This window comes from Sitophilus oryzae, unplaced genomic scaffold (genome assembly GCF_002938485.1).
Source record: "Sitophilus oryzae breed Bouriz unplaced genomic scaffold, Soryzae_2.0 scaffold_170_pilon_pilon, whole genome shotgun sequence".
NCBI lineage: Eukaryota > Metazoa > Arthropoda > Insecta > Coleoptera > Curculionidae > Sitophilus > Sitophilus oryzae.
The window spans coordinates 1,312,942-1,332,767 of NW_022146402.1; the positions used below are offsets into that span (position 1 = coordinate 1,312,942).

Genomic DNA, 19,826 nt, shown 5'->3' on the forward strand with positions numbered 1-19,826 from the left:
ATACGATATTAATTTCATTGGTTGTATTTAAAGGCTTCGATTGGTTAACCGTTTCTAACCAATCCAACTCTTTAAATTCAACCAATAAAATTAGTATCGTATCATCGTATCGTCGGACAACGGATGCATGAAAATCAAGCTTAAGTCAAATTGACGTAGGTATCTAAATTCTTTGACATCTAAAATCTTTGACAAGAAGTAAATAAAAGCAGAAATGCAAGAAAAAAATATATAATTAAAATTTTTAACATAAGTAAATTTAATGAAAGTTTTCCTTTCATTAAATTTACCTATGAAATTGAGATCAACGATAGATTACCTTTTCTAGATGTATTAGTTATTAGAAATATTAGTAATTGCCTGGAATTTGACATCTATAGAAAAAATACTGCATACAGCTATATTCCTAATGAGTCACATCATAGTGTTGAACATAAAATGGCTAGTTTAAATTTCTTAGTTCATAGGTTAGTTAGTTTTCCACTTACCAACGAATGATATGAAATAGAAAGATTACATTAGGAATGTAGCTGAGTATAATGGATATATTCATTAGTTGATAAAATAATTAGAAAACGTAGGTATAAGTTTGGGATTTCTGAAAATTCGACTTTTCAAGTGGAGATATACAAAATATTTTTCAATACCGTTTGATAGAGAGTTATCCCGTGGTTTAAAATCAATTTTTAAGAATTTCAATTATAAACTTGTCTATGGTGTTAATAATAAATTACAACAATTATTAGGTAATTCTAAAGATAAAACACCTCCATTGGAAAAGTCGGGTATTTATGAAATTTCTTGTAATGATTGTAATCAGAAATATGTTGGGCAAACTAGAAGATCAATATTAACTAGATTTAAAGAACATTTAGCTCAGATAAGATATGGTAGACCGGATAAATCTTGCGTTGCTGAACATATTGTTGATAAAGAACATTGTATAGATCTTAATAATTTAAAATTAATTAAACAAGTCTCAAATTACAGGCAATTAGATGCATATGAAAGCATCAGAATTAATAAATGTAAAGATAGTATGAACAGAGACAACTCTAGTGGCGGAAATCTAACTGTTACGCTCGGTGGGCTCTGACTCGGTTGGGTAGATCTTGCCACGTCCACTCGGTGCCCACTGAGCGAGTATATAAACGCTCAAATTGTAGATTATAGTTTAGTTTTAATCATCTGATGGATGCTAACATGGTTAGCGAAACGCGCGTCCAGTGTAAAAGTAAAATGTTTTGGTGTATTGTGGTGATTTAGTGTTTTATTTTGCTGTGTAACACCAAAGGTTCCAACCCCCAACTGTAAATTCATTTACTGGACTAAGAAAGAAAGCATATGTTGTTTTTTTGCTGCACCTTAATAAACTATACTCAAGAGTCAATCTCTCTTTGCCAAGTTATCACATTCACTTAAATAGAGACTTTCCATTTCTGAAAAAACGATGTATCGTTACAGATCAAATGTAATTTATCTAGAGGATGTGATAGAATTAGAAAAACTGTTTTCGAAAGTTGAGATTCGCGAACTAATTAATTATAACGTGGTTACGGTAAAGCCTGCATTAAATGAAGAAGCCCGTGTCGTCTATCCATTCATCGATGACGGGTCCGAAGGAGTCGTTGAAGAAGAGATCGATCTGTTTGAACATGTGCAGTCGCGCCTTTTGACTGAATTCATACGATTCGTCCGGGTATGTCTGAAACAACAAATCACTCAATATTTCGTATATTTTTATGCACAGGTTATTCCATTTTCATGTTTTTAAAAAGGTTTATGAGTAGAGATACAAAGATTTGGTTTTGACTTTGAGATGAGGGTCTTGGCTTAACCGTCTGGACCAAGAGGAGACAACCGCACTAAAAGCCTAAATACTACGATGGCGGGACCAGGTCAAAGGGATGTGTGGCTAGATAGAGATTACTGGCCTCAACTTTGGGGCATCAGGGGGCACCCCATTGTATTTACCCTTTACTTCTACATGCGGGGCTCTGTAGAAGTGGACCTACTATCCCTAGCGACTCGTGGGAACACTATGAGATCTAGCATTCAAAACACCACCGGTGAAGCTGCGAGGAAAACCCCTAGCGACACTGGGAACATTACAAATGAAAGTTCCAATGGACCAAATCCAAAGGAAACTACAAGAGGGGTGGCTGACACTTGCTTGGGATCATCCTCCACAAGTGGCACACGAGCTACCACCTTCTCCAGCGAGGGTCGGTCTCTAGCCTGCCTCTAGACCCGATAAGCGACACAAGCTATCGTTTCGTCTACCCGGCCTGGGTCAACCAGGCGGGCTAGACGATCCTCTGAGAGTAGGTCTTAGAGACATCAGAGAAGAACATCGGCGAAGATAAGGCGAATAGCCAAGCAATATAAAATTAAAACTTTTTATATCTAGGGCTACTCTGAGAAGTGTTCTAACAAAAACAAAATCGGAATCATCAAAACAAGAGATACAGTGCATCTACCAGGTACTTTGCGAGTGCGGTCAGTCGTATATTGGAAATACAAAACGTCCTCTACATGTACGACTCGACGAACATAAAAAACATACGCAAATAGGGTAAACTATGAAATCGGGCATTGCAGATCATGTGTGGTCCAAGCACCACAACAGAAAATGGTCGGAAGCCGGGGTTGTCCACAAAGAATCCCATTGGAAAAAGCGTAAATTTAAAGAGGCCGATTCATATCTAACGGTAATAAAAATCTTTGGAATTGATTATGTAGTCCTGTTTCTTTATTAACATATAAACTTACTAATTGTTGAAATAAGACGTCCTGTTCTATTAAAGCTTTGGAAAGCATGATAGAGTGCTGCGACGTGATCCGCGTATCTGCTGTGCCATATATCAATAAAAAGTTGCGGTTATTAATTTTGCCTGCCTTCATTGTTAAGTCTGCATTTTCGTACTCCAAGGGATGTTTAGACGGTAGCCCCAAATATTTTTCGGCAAAAAATGAATCTGGAAAAGAAATATCCTATAGTAATATATACTTCTTTATTTGCAGAGAATATTGCTATAGTATTAGCAAGAAATCTGCTATATGTATACGATAACCAAAAAAAGTGAAGTAGGTATGTAATACTATATAGTATGCATAGAATACACAGATAAGAATAATATAGAAGAAAAAGAAGATATACAAAAAGAAAACATTTAACTTTAAACGTACTTCATAAGTACGTTAATGCATATGACAGAGATAAATATATACGACCAGTTGACAGACAGAGAGACAAAATAAAAAGGGGCATACAATATTACCGGATGCGTTCTCAAAAGTGGCTCACCCCTATAACTTTTTTATTTTTTTCAGATAAAAAAAACGAAATTTGGTATTTAGTATTATTAGTATATCAAATAAATTAAGATTGATTAACGTATTCAATTGTTTTTGGTCATTTCCTGTTTCACCTGAAGTGACTACAACTTTTGGTATTTTTTACTTTATTCGATAGAAAATGACAATGAATAGAATGACATAGCATATGTCTACTTTTGACATTTTCGCATATGGTTTATTTGAAATTGTAACATGCGGTTCATAACGACAATTTGACTCGAAATACTAAGTGCGTGGTACCCAATTATTCGCAAAAAATGCCGTTTCCAAATATGCCAAGTACGATTTAGACATCTTCTAACCGACCAGGAAAAGACACGAAAAACATTATACGATCAAATCTATTTTTTCAAGACTCCTTGATTAAAAATTAATGGTTTTAACATCATCATTGCACTCTAGATTAAAATTTAAGTCACCATTTAAAAATAAAAAGTTGTAGTCATTTCCGGTAAAACAGGATAAGTGAACAAGTGATAGAAGCTAATTGTAATCTTCTAACATTCACAACTTATGTCATATACTAAGATACCGAATCTCGTTTGTTTATCTGAAAAAATTAAGAGTTATAGGGGTGAGCCAATTTTGCAAAACACCCTGCATTTAATACTTACTATAATACCTCCAATTAGTGATAGGCGATATGCTAACGGAACAGTTAATCACTTGATGGAAATCTTGCAGGAGCATCATGGCTGCCACGTAACCACCATACCCCCTCCCTACCGTACATATCTTCTCCCTGTCGATGAATTTGAACGTATCGCGTAGATAAGTAAGCACAGCCAGTTGATCTTGTATTTCGATCAGTCCTATCCTCCTCTGGATTTCTCGACGCATTTTGACTCCCTGGAAACCGGACCCCCTGGCGTCGATTTTGGCCACTATGTAGTTTCTGGTACTGGTCAAGTACCAGGGCCACGATACTTCCCATTTGGAGGAAACCGTCTGCGAGGATGGTGATGCGTCTCTGAAAAAATTGATGATTTGAAAAATAAAGTATCAAATTTGAAGAATTAAAAACAGGGCGCAGGAGCAAAGTTCGTTTTCGTGATATCCAAAAAACTGGAAAATTAAATGCTTCAGTATGGAAATAGAGGAAGGGTAATTTTAATCGATAGATCTCGTTGAGATCAGCGTAGAACACCCTATATACCGGACACTGATCAAGCATGGAGTACATATGGAAGAAACTCAATCATATTCAAATCTAGAGTGGCCACTTAAAGAAAAAAACATTCGACCAAAATGTACTATAGTAAACGCCACGAATGTTTGGGAGTGATTCATCGGTCGCTACCATGTGAACTAATCTGTTCAAGGTCACATAAAACTTAATTCCAGTGTCATGGTGTTTCAAATCATATAATAATCAATATATAATCTGTTGTAATTTGTTGTTTTAACTGTCAAAGTCTTGTCAAAACCTTTGAATAAGAAGACTAAGGAAGGAGCATAATGATATCCATGTATTCATGCATGGTGGGCGGAAAAAGGACTCTAGGGTGGGGATCCTTGACAGTTTTGTTTGACAATTCATTTGACACATTTGAATTTGATTTGAAATTTTGTGGATTTGTCAGTCTTTACGGAGCTTATTTTATGTTATTTATTATTTATTCTACTACTGATAGTTGTATAAAGGTAGTAAATCTAGATGGAAATTGTGTCAGAACTTAAATTAACAGTGACACTATTGCGATTTATCGAAAAAGACTGTAAAATAGTTATTTGTGTAGCATGCGATAGATCTCGGCGAAAATCGAGTGAAATAATGGAACATTTCGCTAGTAAGTGACTATATAATATACATACGTGTAGTAAACCGATCATTTATGAAATTCACTTAAATTAACTTATTATATATTTTTTCTTGCATTTTTGCTTTTATTTACTACTTGTCAAAGATTAGATGTCAAAGAATTTAGATACGTCAATTTGATTTACCAGCTTCAGTAGCGTATCGGATTTTTGTGTTAATAATAATTATTATAACTTATCTATTTTTATTAGAATTATATATTTTTGTAACAATTTTAATAACTACCAACATTTATTCACAACGTAAAATAAAACAACATATTATTGAGTCTACCCCACGTCTACCCTACATCATAGTTTTACATTTTTTAAATAAAATTAGAACGGCACTGATAAACCGGAATTTAAGTCGGCCATATTTGAGGCCCATCGCGGTGGACCTAAGATTTTTGATATGCTCCTTCCTTAGTCTTCTTATTCAAAGGTCAAAACATATATTTGGTTATAAATGTAAACTGGAATGCCCCATTGTTCGCACTGCAAGCACACCAATGGACTAACGCACAAAAACGAATCAATCAAAGAAACACTGTATAGTATCATCTTTGTCAATTGTAGGAGGAGCGCAGGCAGATGATCAGACCGGGCTTTTAAAAACCTACGTCTGCGGTAAAAATTTACGTTTTTAATGTAAAAATGATAGCGCGCGTGTCGATTCTAACTTCATCAAGCGATGAATCACTCCCAAACTTTCGTGGCGTTTACTATACCAATCATAACCTATGCATGCGAAGCCTGGACACTTAAAACGGACATTATAAGGAAACGGCAGGTCGCACAACTCTCAATGGAACGAGATGTGCTGGGAATAACCAAGAGAGACCGTAAAAGAATAGAGTGCATACGACAAAAGACACAGGTAATAGATGTCATCCACGGAATCAAATCTTTGAAGTTGCAATGGGCAGAACACCTGGTAAGAAGGACGAACCATAGACAACCATGGACCCAATCACAATTACAAAGAGAATTAAATATTTGAGGGAGGCTACACCATAATTGGAAATGGTTGAATAATCTGAAAATGATGATAATGATGCTTAAGTACAATTTCAATATAAATTTAAACAAATACTTTAACGAAACTTACACTAGCAAGACTAAAGGAAAGGTAGTATCCTCGTACTCCCTCAATATAGCTGGCAAATATAGTCTCACTTGCGCCTTATATCCGAACTCAATCTCCACCGAAATTGACTTCTCTTGAGGTGACGAAAACCTATTCACCCTCTTCCTCAACTTGTTACTCGTGTCCAAAACGGCCAGTCTTATGTTAGGAAGCGTCCTGGCCAACACAACTATAGGTATATCCGGTCCCAGACATTCTTGAATGAAGTAACTGGCGCCTTTACTTAATATGACGTTATTGTAGTCGCACTGGTAGTTGAGCCACATGTTCTGGTTGAGAATTGTTTCATTGAAAGGGTTTGACTCTGTGGTGTTCTGTTCGGTTTCGTTGAAACAAGTGAGACATGCTTGTTCTTCTTTCGAGTTGATTTTGCTGTTGATTCGGAGGAGATGGCGATGACCTGGGTTGTTCGGGCTTGTGCCTAAAGCGTATCTGTAAAAAAAAACATGAATTTTAATAGTGTAGAGCTTCATTAAGAACCTCGAAATTAGTGGAATAAATTAGTGGTTTCAGACGTATGTTATGGAAACAATGTATAATTTGACAACAAATAACTTTATTGTCATATTATTTCCATTGTGTAACGACGCTTGTTTTTTGCATTTTTTTATTTTAAAAATTGTATTAATTACTCTTTTATCGACAGCTTATATATAGCCAAGGATGCAAGTGTGCAATATTTCTATTTTTTTTTCGTTGGACTTTCTAAATACTCGTAAAAATGGCTAGAAAGTGTTTGGTGTGTGGAAGTTCTAATGTAAAGGTTCCCGAATAATCTTTTCATACTGAAGTATTCACTTGTTCTTTTATTTATATTAAGCCACATGCATACTTTCTGGTTAGATTTCCTAAGAATATTGATATTCGTGGACGGTTAAATGTATTTTTTAATATAATTTAATTTTTGTGCCAGTAAACATTCAATTTATTGTTCAAATATAAGCATTTTACAAATTAAGTTTTTAAAATTAATGTTCAAATTTGGCGCGCGGACCATGGGTCCTTGACAAGGATAGATAGAGTAGAAGCACCGCGTGTGCAACAAAAAAAAATAAGATAAATGGAAGTTGTTGATATGTTTGCGACAGTTTCCATAGTGATTTACTTATCCACGTAAGTATATATGATCATTGCCTGGAAACTTATATGGTGAAATTTTGATAAAATAATTTAGTACACACTAAAAACACAGTATGTCACTAGTGGTAGGAAAAATAATTTTTAGAGGTTACTAGTTTATTTGGTTGTCTGTGATATGCACATACAGGGTGTTTCCTAATTAATCTAAAAAATAAAAAAATCGTTAGAAAACGAATTAAGGCGGGCTCTTAATAAGTATATTTATTTTTTTCTCGGCAACCGTTTGATGAACAAGAAAAACTCAAAAGATCAATTTTGTTGAAAAAGGATGGCCAGTCAAGAAAAAAATATATTTTCTTTAAAAAAGCAGTGGTGTACCATTTATGTTAAGCAAAAAAATTGTAGATTTACACCCTGTAGATCAGAAAGGAAGTACTTTAGACCCAATGGTTATATAAAAATTGTTTTAAGAACACATGAGGAATCACACTGTAATTTTTTTACACTATTTCGAAAACACCCTGTATATTGTCAACTTGACAATGACTGCTGATAAATCAAAAAATACCTTTTCTGTGAAAAAAAGCCCGATTTTCGCAGGAAAAATTTTGGTTTTTATTGAATTTGGGCCTGCGTCTGCAAATACTGGTTTGTTTTTTAATTTTCTATCTATCTAAATTTTAAATATCATAGTCAGAAATAGTTTTATTATTTATTAACTGTAAAAATCGTGTTTTCTTGTTGTGTTGCATCTTGCAAAGAAACTAACAAAACTGCAAAAATGTACGTGTTTCGAAAATACGATAAGGCATGTATCTTAGATAAAAGAAAAATATATGGTATGTATTCGTTATTTGATTTTTTTTCGTTCCCTTTAAAATCTATAAATCTCGGTCTATTCATTAGACAGCCAGTCGACTTACGATCATTTACATGAAACTCTGTAAAATAAATAAAAAAATAAATTGTAAAATATACAGGGTGTTTCAAAACAAATGCGAAAAACTTTAGGGGGTGATTCCTTGTTCAAAATAAAGGGTAGTTTGCTTTATAAACGTTGGGTCAAAAGTCAACCATTAGGGATATATCGCGGTACAAAGATGGCGGAAAAATAATGTTTTTATTTTTTATCTTGAAAACGAAAAGAGATAGACTAATGAAATTTTATGGAAGCATTACTGTTATGAAAACACACTTTCAGGTAATTTTTTTACTTTTTTAAAATGAGTGGAAGGGGTTGAAATAAACTACCCCTATCATTCTTGTTAACGAAATTTAAAGAAAAATCTTATCAAACACATGCAAATGCCTTAATTTGGATAGTTTAGTTTGTTTAGAAACTTTTTTACCTCTTGTGTTTTTTTGATAAAACTCGCCGATTGGAAATTAAAAAATAAAATGTAAAGCATTACATGTCAGGACAAAAAACATTTTTAGATTAAGAATCTAGTGATAATAACGATAATAATAATCATCTAGATAATAACGTATTGCAGTAGAGTAATGTCAAATAAAATAATATTAGGAACATCCTAAAAAGTAACAGCGGCCGATTAGATTTTTTCCTAAAAAAATTACAGCAGCCCACTAGATTCTTTATCAGAAAATGTTTTTTGTCCTGACATGTAATGCTTTACATTTTATTTTTTAATTTCTAAACAAACTAAGCTATCCAAATTAATTTTTTTGCATGTGTTTGATAAGATTTTTCTTTAAATTTCGTTAACAAGAATGATAGGGCTAGTTTATTTCAACCCCTTCTACTTATTTTAAAGAAGTGAAAAAATTACCAGAAAGTGTGTTTTCATAACAGTAATGCTTCCATAAAATTTTATTAGTCTATCTCTTTTCGTTTTCAAGATAAAAAATAAAAACATTATTTTTCCGCCATCTTTGTACCGCAATATCTCCCTAATGGTTGACTTTTGACCCAACGTTTTTGAAGCAAACTACCCTTTATTTTGAACAAGGAATCACCCCCTGAAGTTTTTCGCATTTGTTTTGAAACACCCTGTATATATTCTTATGTTTTATTAAAGTTACTCTGATATACTAATATATCAGTGTAACTTTAAAAATAAATCCTTCGAATTCAAATATAAACATAAAAAACATTTACAGCAGAAAAGGCGAAGGCGCTGGGTTAAACGTAGTCTCCACTAAAAACACGGAGGGGCGCTTTGACCCAAAATTTTACTATTAAGTTTCGTATCTATCTTAATAGTAGATTATTTTCTTTTATCTATGTATACGATCTAGGTTCATTACAGCACAATAATTTATGATTATCTGCTACCTTCAAAAATATATTTCAACGTATTTTTATTTATCTGTTGTGGCTTTTATGTGTTTTGACTGAACTTTTATGATTACTCAGTAATGCTCTATATCATAAGGCCAGGTAATAAAGTTTGATATTAAAAACTCAAAACCATTTTCATCGTCACCAGCATAATAATGAGAATTCTTTGTTGCCCGGAGATCTCTGCCTGTCGTTAAAATGCAACGAGCACCAACTTTAATGCATTCCCATAGTAAAATAGGAGGTATGAATAATAAAAATTCAATTAAGTTTTTACTTCGAAAAGCTGGAATCGTTGTGATATTTCAAACTTTGTCCAAACTTTTAATTAAAAATATAAAATTATATCGACTGGTGAAAGTCTAATATTAATATGTTATGTTAGTATTAAGGTTTAGTTTGCAAGAACAAAATAAAAGACCATAAAGATCTTTTAGGAAAAATGGTCTATACAGGGTGGCGCCTCTCAGACGCCGCGGAGGCTCCAATGAGAACGACAGTTTGTATTGAAATGAAATTTTGTGAGCATATGTAGGTTAATTCAGAGCACTTTTTAAAAATATAGAGAGTTCTACAGGGTGTCCCCCAAAAAAGTGACATATCAAAGTTGTGTTTCTTGAAATGGAACACCCTATATATTAATTGATTTTCGGATTCTGGGAGAAAAATAAAGGTGAGTTTTATAAAAGAAGTATATGACTAAAATATAAGTTTTGAAAATGTAGTTTTTGACATATTTAACATTTTCTAGAAATAAAGAACAATTTTTAAAATACAATAAAAGCTACCTAAATTGGGATTTGCCCGGTATAGCCTAATATGTAGTTAAATTAACTATTGTACTTTAAACCAAATTAAAACTTGGTCCAAAAAGTTATACAGGGTGAGACAAAATTAATATAGAATATTGGTTACCGGGTTGTTTGAGGGTTGCCTACCCCTCAAACAAAGATTTTCCTAGATATTTTCATTTACATGATTTGATCTGAGTAGATCTTTATTATTTGATAAAATCTAGATGGCTGTGATATGTCTGACGTTACTTCAACATAGCTGACTAATTAGTCCAACTTTAATAACTAGTTATCATTTTGTGGCTCAAAAAAATTCTCAGAAATTTGCAGAAAATACATACTTATCCTACATCAGAGAGAATTATTGATATGATTCTGTTAGTTTGATTTGGTTGCACACTGCATTCGCCAATAATTAATAGAATTCTTAAATGCTCCTGAATTTAATTAGTCTAGGTTTTTTTTATGGGGATATGTTAAAGACAGTGTTTACAAAACTCGACTAACTATTGTTGATAACATGAGAGAAATTATTGTAGCTGCTTTTCGAGGTAGAACTCCACATAAATGTCTATTAAAATGAAAAGATCCTTTTGAAAAGACAATCATTTTATGAAGATAACAGGAAAGGAAGCATTTTGAGCATTTGATTTCATCTAGCTAATTTTTATCACGTAATTATAAACTATATCTAGTTTTAATTCTGTAATAATTAAAATAATATGTTTTAAACGTGTATCTTTTTATTACCGTTGAGTATTTTACTCTACAATCTTTAATTTTTGTTAAATTAACAAAAGGTATATCACTCAGCCACCTAGATTTTTTCAATTAATAAAGATCTACTGACGCAAAACCATAAAAATTAAGATACCTAGGAACATTTTTATCTGAGGGTTAGGCAACCTTAATAATATTTTGAAGATATATAAATTCCCCATTGAACACCGGAAAATATACTGGGTGTTCTGTTTAAAATAAAGGAGTAATTTGCTTTTAAAGTGACTAATGTTCCATATTAATTTTGTCTCATCCTGTGTAACTTTTCAGGTCAAATTTTAATATACAATGGTTACTGCAATTAAATGTCAGCCTATACAAGGTGAGCTAAAATTTAGGAAGCTGTTATCGAAATTTAAAATTTACTCTTCATTTTCACAAAATGTGAAATATGTCAAAATTCTTAGATTTTTGGTATATGCTTCTTTAATAAAACTCACCTTTATTTTTTTCCTAGAATGCGAAAATCAATTAATATATAGGGTGTTCCATTAGAAAAAACACAACTTTGATGTGTAACTTTTTTGGGGGACACCCTGTATAATTCTATATATTTTTATAAAATGCTTTCAGTTAACCTACATACGCTGCCAAAATTTCATTTCGATATAAACTACCGTTCTCCTTGGAGCTTCCGCGGCGTATGAGAGGCACAACCCTGTATATTATTATACAGCGTAGTCCGAACTATATTCCAGAAATTTCGGCAGCATATTCTGCAGATAAAAATAAATAAACAAGTTCGTAAAAATGTATGTTCTAAAATGCTTAGTTTCTGAGATACAGGATATAGAAGTTTCATTTTTATTTCGAGATTTTTTTCTATATATAATTTATGAAGTAACATCAATATTTGGATGAAAATTATTGTCCGGAAGTTTTTTGACATGAGAAATTTGAGTCAATATAATAGACTAATGTCACGTCAGAGATAGATTGGACACTTGTTTACTATAATTTATGTTTTATTAGATCATAAGTGTAACATATTCTAAACCTGTCTGTCTAATGACAAAATCCTTGACAGTGATAGATATGTCTGTCACTCTAATTTCAAAGTAGTTTATTTTATTTTACAAAGAAATAAGTTGGTACAATTGGAACGCAGGGCAGAAAATTATTATATTTAAAATTTGAGTGACAAGTGATTTTAACAACTTCCTTACTTATTCTTATCTGCAGCATATGCTGCCGAAGTTTCCGGAATACAGTTCAGACCACCCTGTATACTACACATAATAGAAAATAAATAATTCTTTTTCGCGAGCTGCAGATATAAGACAAACGTTTATATTCGCCGCAGACTTGCCGAATTTTTTATCTAACAAGCTTCATTATTTTTTTATGCGCTTCCGGTAAATTTTCCTTTCCCGAATACTTGTAACGAATTGATCTTCTCACGTTTTCAGACGTGGCAAACTTGTTATACACCGACTGAATTTTGTATAAGCAAGTGATTTGGTAATATCGTTATGGCGTATTTTTTATTTTCCACGCGAACCGAGTGAGGATTTACAAATAATATATTTACTTGGTAGGAACGTGTTCAGGGTGCGAATGGGAACAAGAATTATTGAAAACAATGGAAGTTTCTTTCATCGAAAAATATACACTTTTCGAAGCACGTCTTTTCAACGGAAAATATATCAAAAAGGGTTAAGAATATTGAAACTGAAGCCTTTGAATAATAGTGATGTAGGTTTTGAATAATGAGATTCTAATATTGAACGAGATTTGCCACATAAGAATTTTATATTGAATATACTTTAATATATTTTATTATTTAATAAAAATAATTCTTCGTTTATTTTTTTCTTAAAGTTCAATATAGTTCGTTCTAGTGGTCTGAATTTGATGATTCTTTAAAGCAATTTTTAACTAAATTATTTGGCTTAAGTCCACATCATGTATTATACGCGAGAAAAGAAAATGTTATTTTTTCGAAAGTTTGAAACACCCTGTCGAATGACTAACAAAGTAAGAAATTTAAAAGCCATTTTATAATCATTCATTTTTCATCTTTTCTCGATATTATTTCTTTTTTTTTCATCTCACTAGCTTACAATAGTATTAATATATTAGTCAATTACAAGAAATGCTGAACACATATAGCTGGGCATACGAGGCTTTGGGCCTTAGGCTAAACATCGATAAAACTAAAATCATGTGCACTTCACCAGAAAATCACAACAATGCTATAAAAATCGGAGAAGAACTATTGGAATATGTAGTGGAATTCAATTACCTCGGCAGTTTGATTTCAGAAAAGGTCAATATCGACTTTTAAAATTTAGCACAGAATTAGCAGCGCCTCAAGAGCATTCTGGAAATTAAAAGACAGAGCTGTTGTAATATATCAAAGGACGATGGATCTAACCATCAACTGTTACTTAGAATTGAACCCTTAACTTTTAATTTTATAATATTAGAACTTACATATAAAAATTTTCTTCGTCCCAAGCTAAAATTCGTATAACTTCAAACGGACCATGTGACAACGGCACCACTTTTCCGTTCTCCACAATGCACACGTGCAAGTAGTGCCCGTTAATGCCGTCCTTCACTGGAAGTTTTACAAGGGCCTTAGTGCCGTTCTCACTAAACACTGGGTGAAAGATCGCCTCAGTCCATCCAATATCGTCGTGTTCTTTTTCCACATGGAACTATAAGATAAAAGTAACAGGTTTAATAACAAATAGCTTTATTAACATTTCTTTAAAGAGGTTTAACAGTTATTTCAGGTTTTGTTCGATTAGTAAAATGGGAGTAATATGGAAACGAGAACATAATAAAATGTCGAAAGCTATACAGGGTGAGTCTTAAATCAGTGCAAATATTTTCAGGGCTGGTAGATCTCGATAAAAGATACATATTTTCTCTTTACCGTTGTTCAAATAAGTCCAAAATAACCGAGTTATTTTTCTTTAACCATTAAAAAAATATATTTTTTGTCTAAATTTTGAGAACCATTGAATCTTTTCTGGGTTTTCTTTGTTGTAAATTTAATCTACTACCTATGTTGTCATATTATGAAGAAATTATGTTTTGCTAACTAAAAACTACAAAAAAATCTAAAAAAGTAAAAAAACTCTAAATTTTCAACATTTTTTCTCTGGAAAAAACCTCATTGATGTATTACTGCCCCTAAAAATATTTGTAGTTATTTAAGACTCACCCTATGAAATTACAAAAAGGCTATCAGAGGCTAACGAATTGTGAAGAAAAATATTTTGTTTGCGTTAAGGGTGGTATGATTAGTTGTAAAAGAAATTGGGTATCCTAGCCGCAATAAATAAACAAATTTAATCTTTGTTTTTCCATATACTCATATATTTTTATTAGTTATATTAAGAAGCCACATTCTAACTAAACAAAGTCCGGCCTCAATGTCTATATAAAAAAGAGTTAAAATATACATAATATAGTTGTATTTCGGTATGTTAAATAGTTATTTCTTTTGATTCTGATTTTAGTGGTTTAACATTTAAACCAATAACTTTAGTTGAAATTCGGCGAATCGATAAAAAAAATAGTTTCTAGCCCACAGAGAAATATATATTCAGATTTAACCCGTAGGTAACCATGATATTCAGCCGTATGGAGATGTAAGATGGAATAAAACCTAATAAATTTAAAGACGCCAAAATGTTTATAATAAGCATCATTAAAAGTAGGTAAAGGTACATGTAAAATAGCCCTCCATACACGCAAGGGACTTTTAAGCGATCGGTCCCGCAGTCCAGATATGACATTCCGTATCCGCCGACCCGGTTGTTCCAGATATTTTGGTATCCTAGCCTAGATATTTTGGTATTCACAAACGCGCATATCTGATCGTTCATCAGGTTAGACTTCATAATAATCGGGACTGCCATATATCCAATATTTCTCCACGATAGGCCACTAATGCACAGATATTAATGAGAGGTAAAGACTGCGGCAGAACAAATCTGTTAAAAATCCCTTGCGTGTATGGTTTTCTTTGCCTAATTTGTTCAGCTTCTCTATGCATGCTTTGATCAACTTTGAATTGATTGATATTGACTTGATCGCTTTTAACTCTGCTTGACTATCAAATAAGATGGCTATTTTTTGTTTCCGATAGTCCCTATCTAAGATAAATTGTACGCATCTTTCGATAGCGTAGATTTCTGACTGTAGGATGCTAGGGTAAGTGCACATTGCTTCGAAGTATTTAATTCTCTGCCCAAACACTCCAATCGCTGTTACTGTATTGGTTTTGGCAGCATCAGTATACCAATAACGATACTGAGCAAACGTTTCTCTCTTCCAATTCTTTTTATTGATCAATACTACATTAAGGTCTTTCTCAAAGTTGTAGTACATTCTTGGCATGCTGTCCACTGGGTGTTGGAGGAGTGGTATTTCCTTTTTAAGGGTGTTCCAAGTCCCTGAGCTGATAATTCTCCCAGTACGGATTCCGTAAGAATTATAATATAAACGTACATTTATTATGAGAGGTGCTGTTTAAGTAAAGAATACGCAAATACTTACGTCTTCACAGATATAATTGATTTGGTTGCGGCACGTTATAAGAACAAACTTGTTCTGCTTCCGGTTCAACCAAACGAGGTCGACGCTATTCTCCCCGTGAAATTTGGCACTGGTGACATAACTACCGGATTCTACGCTATTTGTTGGCTTCAGTTCGAAAGGGAAGAGGTATTTTGGCATCGTCAGATTCACTATCCACGCAGTTACATTGGGATTAGGGGTTTCCACCTACAAAAGAAATTGAAAATTTTTAATAAAGCAGTATGTATGTAAAATTTGATGTCGCTCTCTTTATAGCTATGTTGCTGATTTTTTTGTACATGATCTTTCTTTTTATTTTATTTTATTTTTTCAATTTATTGAACTTGTTGGCTGTCACGTCATTTGCGATACCGCTGATTCCATATTTTCCGTTCGCCAACTACAGGAAAAAGTAAAAGAGCAGCAGTGTAAACTTTATGTTGCATTCATCGACCTAACAAAAAACTTCGAATTTGTAAACAGAGATGCACTTTGGGCAATTATGAGAAAGTTCGGAGTACCCTACAAATATTATCTTGCTGTGTGTAACAGCTTCCATAACAAGTCAAGAGTGTCATCTCATGAATCACTGAGGGATCCCTTCCTAACAAATGCAGGAGTTAGGCAAGGATGTGTCTAAGCGCCTTTCGTATTCAACATATTCATGGCAACGCTCTTCATTATAGTGGACAGCAAATTGCAGGAAAGAGGAATGGGCATTATATACAGATACGACGCACGGTGGGGTATTAGCATGAAAAAGGTGATCGAAATTCGAAAAAGCAAATGTGTTTAAGATTTCCCCAAAAAAGATAAATGATAAGTTAAATCATCTCTGCCATGAATGGCGTTGCTATGGGTGTGTTTAGTTGCATTTATTTGTTTCAACGAAACGTAAAAGTTGTTACTTCTCACAGATAAGAGGTAAATGGCTAAATTTTATGTTTAAAATTATAAATTGTTGTTGTTCTTGTGCTCTTTTTACGTTGATATTATTGTTTTGATTGAAAATGGCTCAGCAAGCTGCAGGTATGTGTTCTACAAAAACGTATTATTTATTTTGATATTCTCTATACTAACGATTTTTTTTGCAACTAAAAGTTAGGCGTTCAGAAAATTTGATTAAATTTGTGACATTTTTATTATACTTAGACATTTAGTTGCGCATTTCAAAGAATTCAGCATATTGTCTATATACGTTTTACTTAATAAACATTGGGCTTTCATACAGTAAAATAAAATACTGCGACTTTTTGCGACTTTGCTGATAAAATGAGAAAAACATTCTTGGTTTCCTCTAATTTGCCAATCAGTGATATACTAATGCGAGGTGTAAACCGCGATGGCATTGTTGTGTACAAAGCGATCGCATTAGTGTCATTAGCAGTATAGCACAATTTGGCATTAGTAGCGACTTTAGTGGTATGGGCATTGCTCGCGGATCAGTCGTAGCATTATTAGTAGTAGTTGCGATATTACTACTGGCACTGACCGTGGAAACACTGGAACAGTGATTTTTCTTTCTTTTTTTAGAATCGACGAATTATCCTTTATTTTGTTCATATTATTTTCTCTTTAATTGAAAATAGCAATAATTTATATAAGGTCTACATAAAAAAATTTCGATCAACTATCAGTGTCAAATACCCCACTGTGCGACGACGCGGCGCCGGCGGCGGCGGTCTGTTCAACATAAAAACACTCAGGGTAAAAGCATGTACAAAATTCATCACAGAACTTCAATAAGCTGATGACTACGCTCTAGTAGCAAAAACGTTACAGCAATTAAAAAAAATGTTTATTTGTACTTTGGGCCTTAAGCTGAACATCGATAAAACTAAAATCATGCGCACCGGAAAATCATAACAATGCTATTACAAATCGGAGAAGAACTATTGGAATGTGTAGCGGAATTTAATTACCTCGGCATGCGGCAGTTTGATTTGGAAAAAGGTCAATATCGGCTGTGAAATTCACTACAGAATTAGCAGCTCCTAAAGAGAATGCTGGAAATTAAAATACGGGGGTTTCTACAATCATAACTTGAGCACAAAAACGAAACTTGCAGTGTGCCTACCGAGCAATATGAAAGCGAAACCTGAGTGCCGTACAGCTGGGACACTAACGCAATAAACAAGTTGCAACAGAGACACCTTAGACAACTGTTAAGAATCAAATGGTACCACCATGTCTCGAAACGTATCGGTCCATGGAAAAGCTAGCTGCGAGAGCACTGAAGTCATGATTACTAAATCCCGCTTAAGATGGTCACGTATACAGTGCCGATTTTCATGCAACCAGTGTAATTTAGTTATTTTGAATTTGTGATATACCTATAGAATTTGGAATAGAAAAAAAATGTCAGTGCGTTTTGTAAAATAATTTCTACGTCATTAAAAATTTCAAGCCAGAATGCGGCAGGATCGAAGTTAAAGTACACTCCTTAAGTTCAGTTCATCAATCATACAGGCGGAACAACAACGCGTTTACAAACTCAATAATGAAGAAAGATTAATGCTTATTTTTACATCCCCTATCTTACTTCATCAATCTTACCTCTTCTCACTACTCATGTTTACTTAGGTAAATTACAAAAAAATACAATACCTAAAATGAAAGTTTATACACTCAGATGTACAAAAAAAACGCAACGGAGAATTTTTCCGTCAAGTTAAAGGTGTTATATTTTTTTACTTTTAGCCGTATTTTCATGAATTTTCTAGCAAACTGTATACAGTGTGTCCCAGAAATATGTGCAAGTATTTTAAGGGGTGATAGATCCCGATAAAAGAAACATACTTTCTCTTTATCGTTTTTTAAATAAATCCAAAATAACGGAGTTACTTTACTTTGAAAATTTCCAAAAAAATGATTTTTTGCTAAAATTTTGAGAACTACTGGATCTTTTTTGGATTTTCTTTCTTGTATATTTAATCTAATGCCTATGTTGCCATATTATCAAGGAATTATGTTTTAAAACTAAAAAAAATCAAAAAAAATTAGAATTTTCAAATTTTTTTTTCGCGAAAAAAACCTCATAGGCGTGTTGCACGTATTTCTGGGACACCCTGTATAACTCTATCAACTTCAATTCATAAACTCAGTTTTTTATAAATTTTAGTATTTAGCTTATTATGCAAGGTTAACTGAAGGGTTGTTTTTACCTTAAATTTAAAACAACCTGTACAATAATTTCTTGAGCAAGTTAACAAACATTATTTTTCAATCAGAACCATGTCTCCTGAGCATTTTATTTTTTGACTCATGTCAACACATGCCTTGGTTAATTTTTAGGTGCGAAATAAATTTGCCAGCAACAATTTGCATTTTTTTTAACTATACTCTATTTTTTTCTCAGTTAAGATTTCGACAGATGACGTCCATACCAATCCATTTATTTCACTGTTACGTATTTAACTAGTTTTATTGGTTTATTTCAAAAATGACAGATCATATTTCAGGATTTAACGGAACGATGAATGACAAACGGACGCCGAAACGTATGAACTCGACTTAAGATTTTTGAGAGTTGTCAAACTCTTGCCAAATTATAGGTTATAATTTTGTGTCAAACTATGTCAAATAGAAATGATAAATATTTTGTATTTTGGACTGTGTTGTTTGACTGTGTTGTTGACTTGTGTTTCCTGTTTTTTTTTTAAATTAAGTGGAGGGAAAATTAAGTGTTTACCTAGATCAGTTAATATTCGGTGCCTAGAGAGTGTCAGAGGGATGTATTCATATTGTATTAGCCACAAATAAAGTTTGTATACCATCTCGTATAGGTACCAAAAACTGGAGTATCTGTGAAATAACATCACACACGATAGGTAAATAATTGATAAATGTAATAATAAATGCAGGAAGTTGCTTGAGCTTGAAAGTAAGAAATATTTTTTATATATTTTTTTGGCATGTGGTGTTTTGTTTAAAATACACCCTTGCTTGTTTTGTATTAACACATACCGTAATTTTTTTTAATAAAATAACTCGATTAGATTTTTCAGTTTTATACATTTTTTTC

At 33.0% G+C, this 19,826-nt stretch overlaps 1 protein-coding gene across 1 annotated transcript in view; it reads right to left on the reverse strand.

Annotated features, from left to right (window-relative positions):
* Window positions 1–1,262: 1,262 nt before the first annotated feature.
* LOC115881242 (inactive dipeptidyl peptidase 10) overlaps window positions 1,263–19,826 on the reverse strand; it is a 59,478-nt gene continuing 40,914 nt past the window's right edge. The window contains exons 6-11 of the mRNA XM_030898660.1: window positions 15,782–16,009; window positions 13,703–13,929; window positions 6,272–6,742; window positions 3,975–4,330; window positions 2,773–2,978; window positions 1,263–1,705 (exon numbers count right to left, since the gene is read on the reverse strand). Coding sequence (XP_030754520.1) covers window positions 1,571–1,705; window positions 2,773–2,978; window positions 3,975–4,330; window positions 6,272–6,742; window positions 13,703–13,929; window positions 15,782–16,009 — 1,623 coding nt within the window. The 3' untranslated portion in view covers window positions 1,263–1,570. The remainder of the gene's footprint in view (window positions 1,706–2,772; window positions 2,979–3,974; window positions 4,331–6,271; window positions 6,743–13,702; window positions 13,930–15,781; window positions 16,010–19,826) is intronic.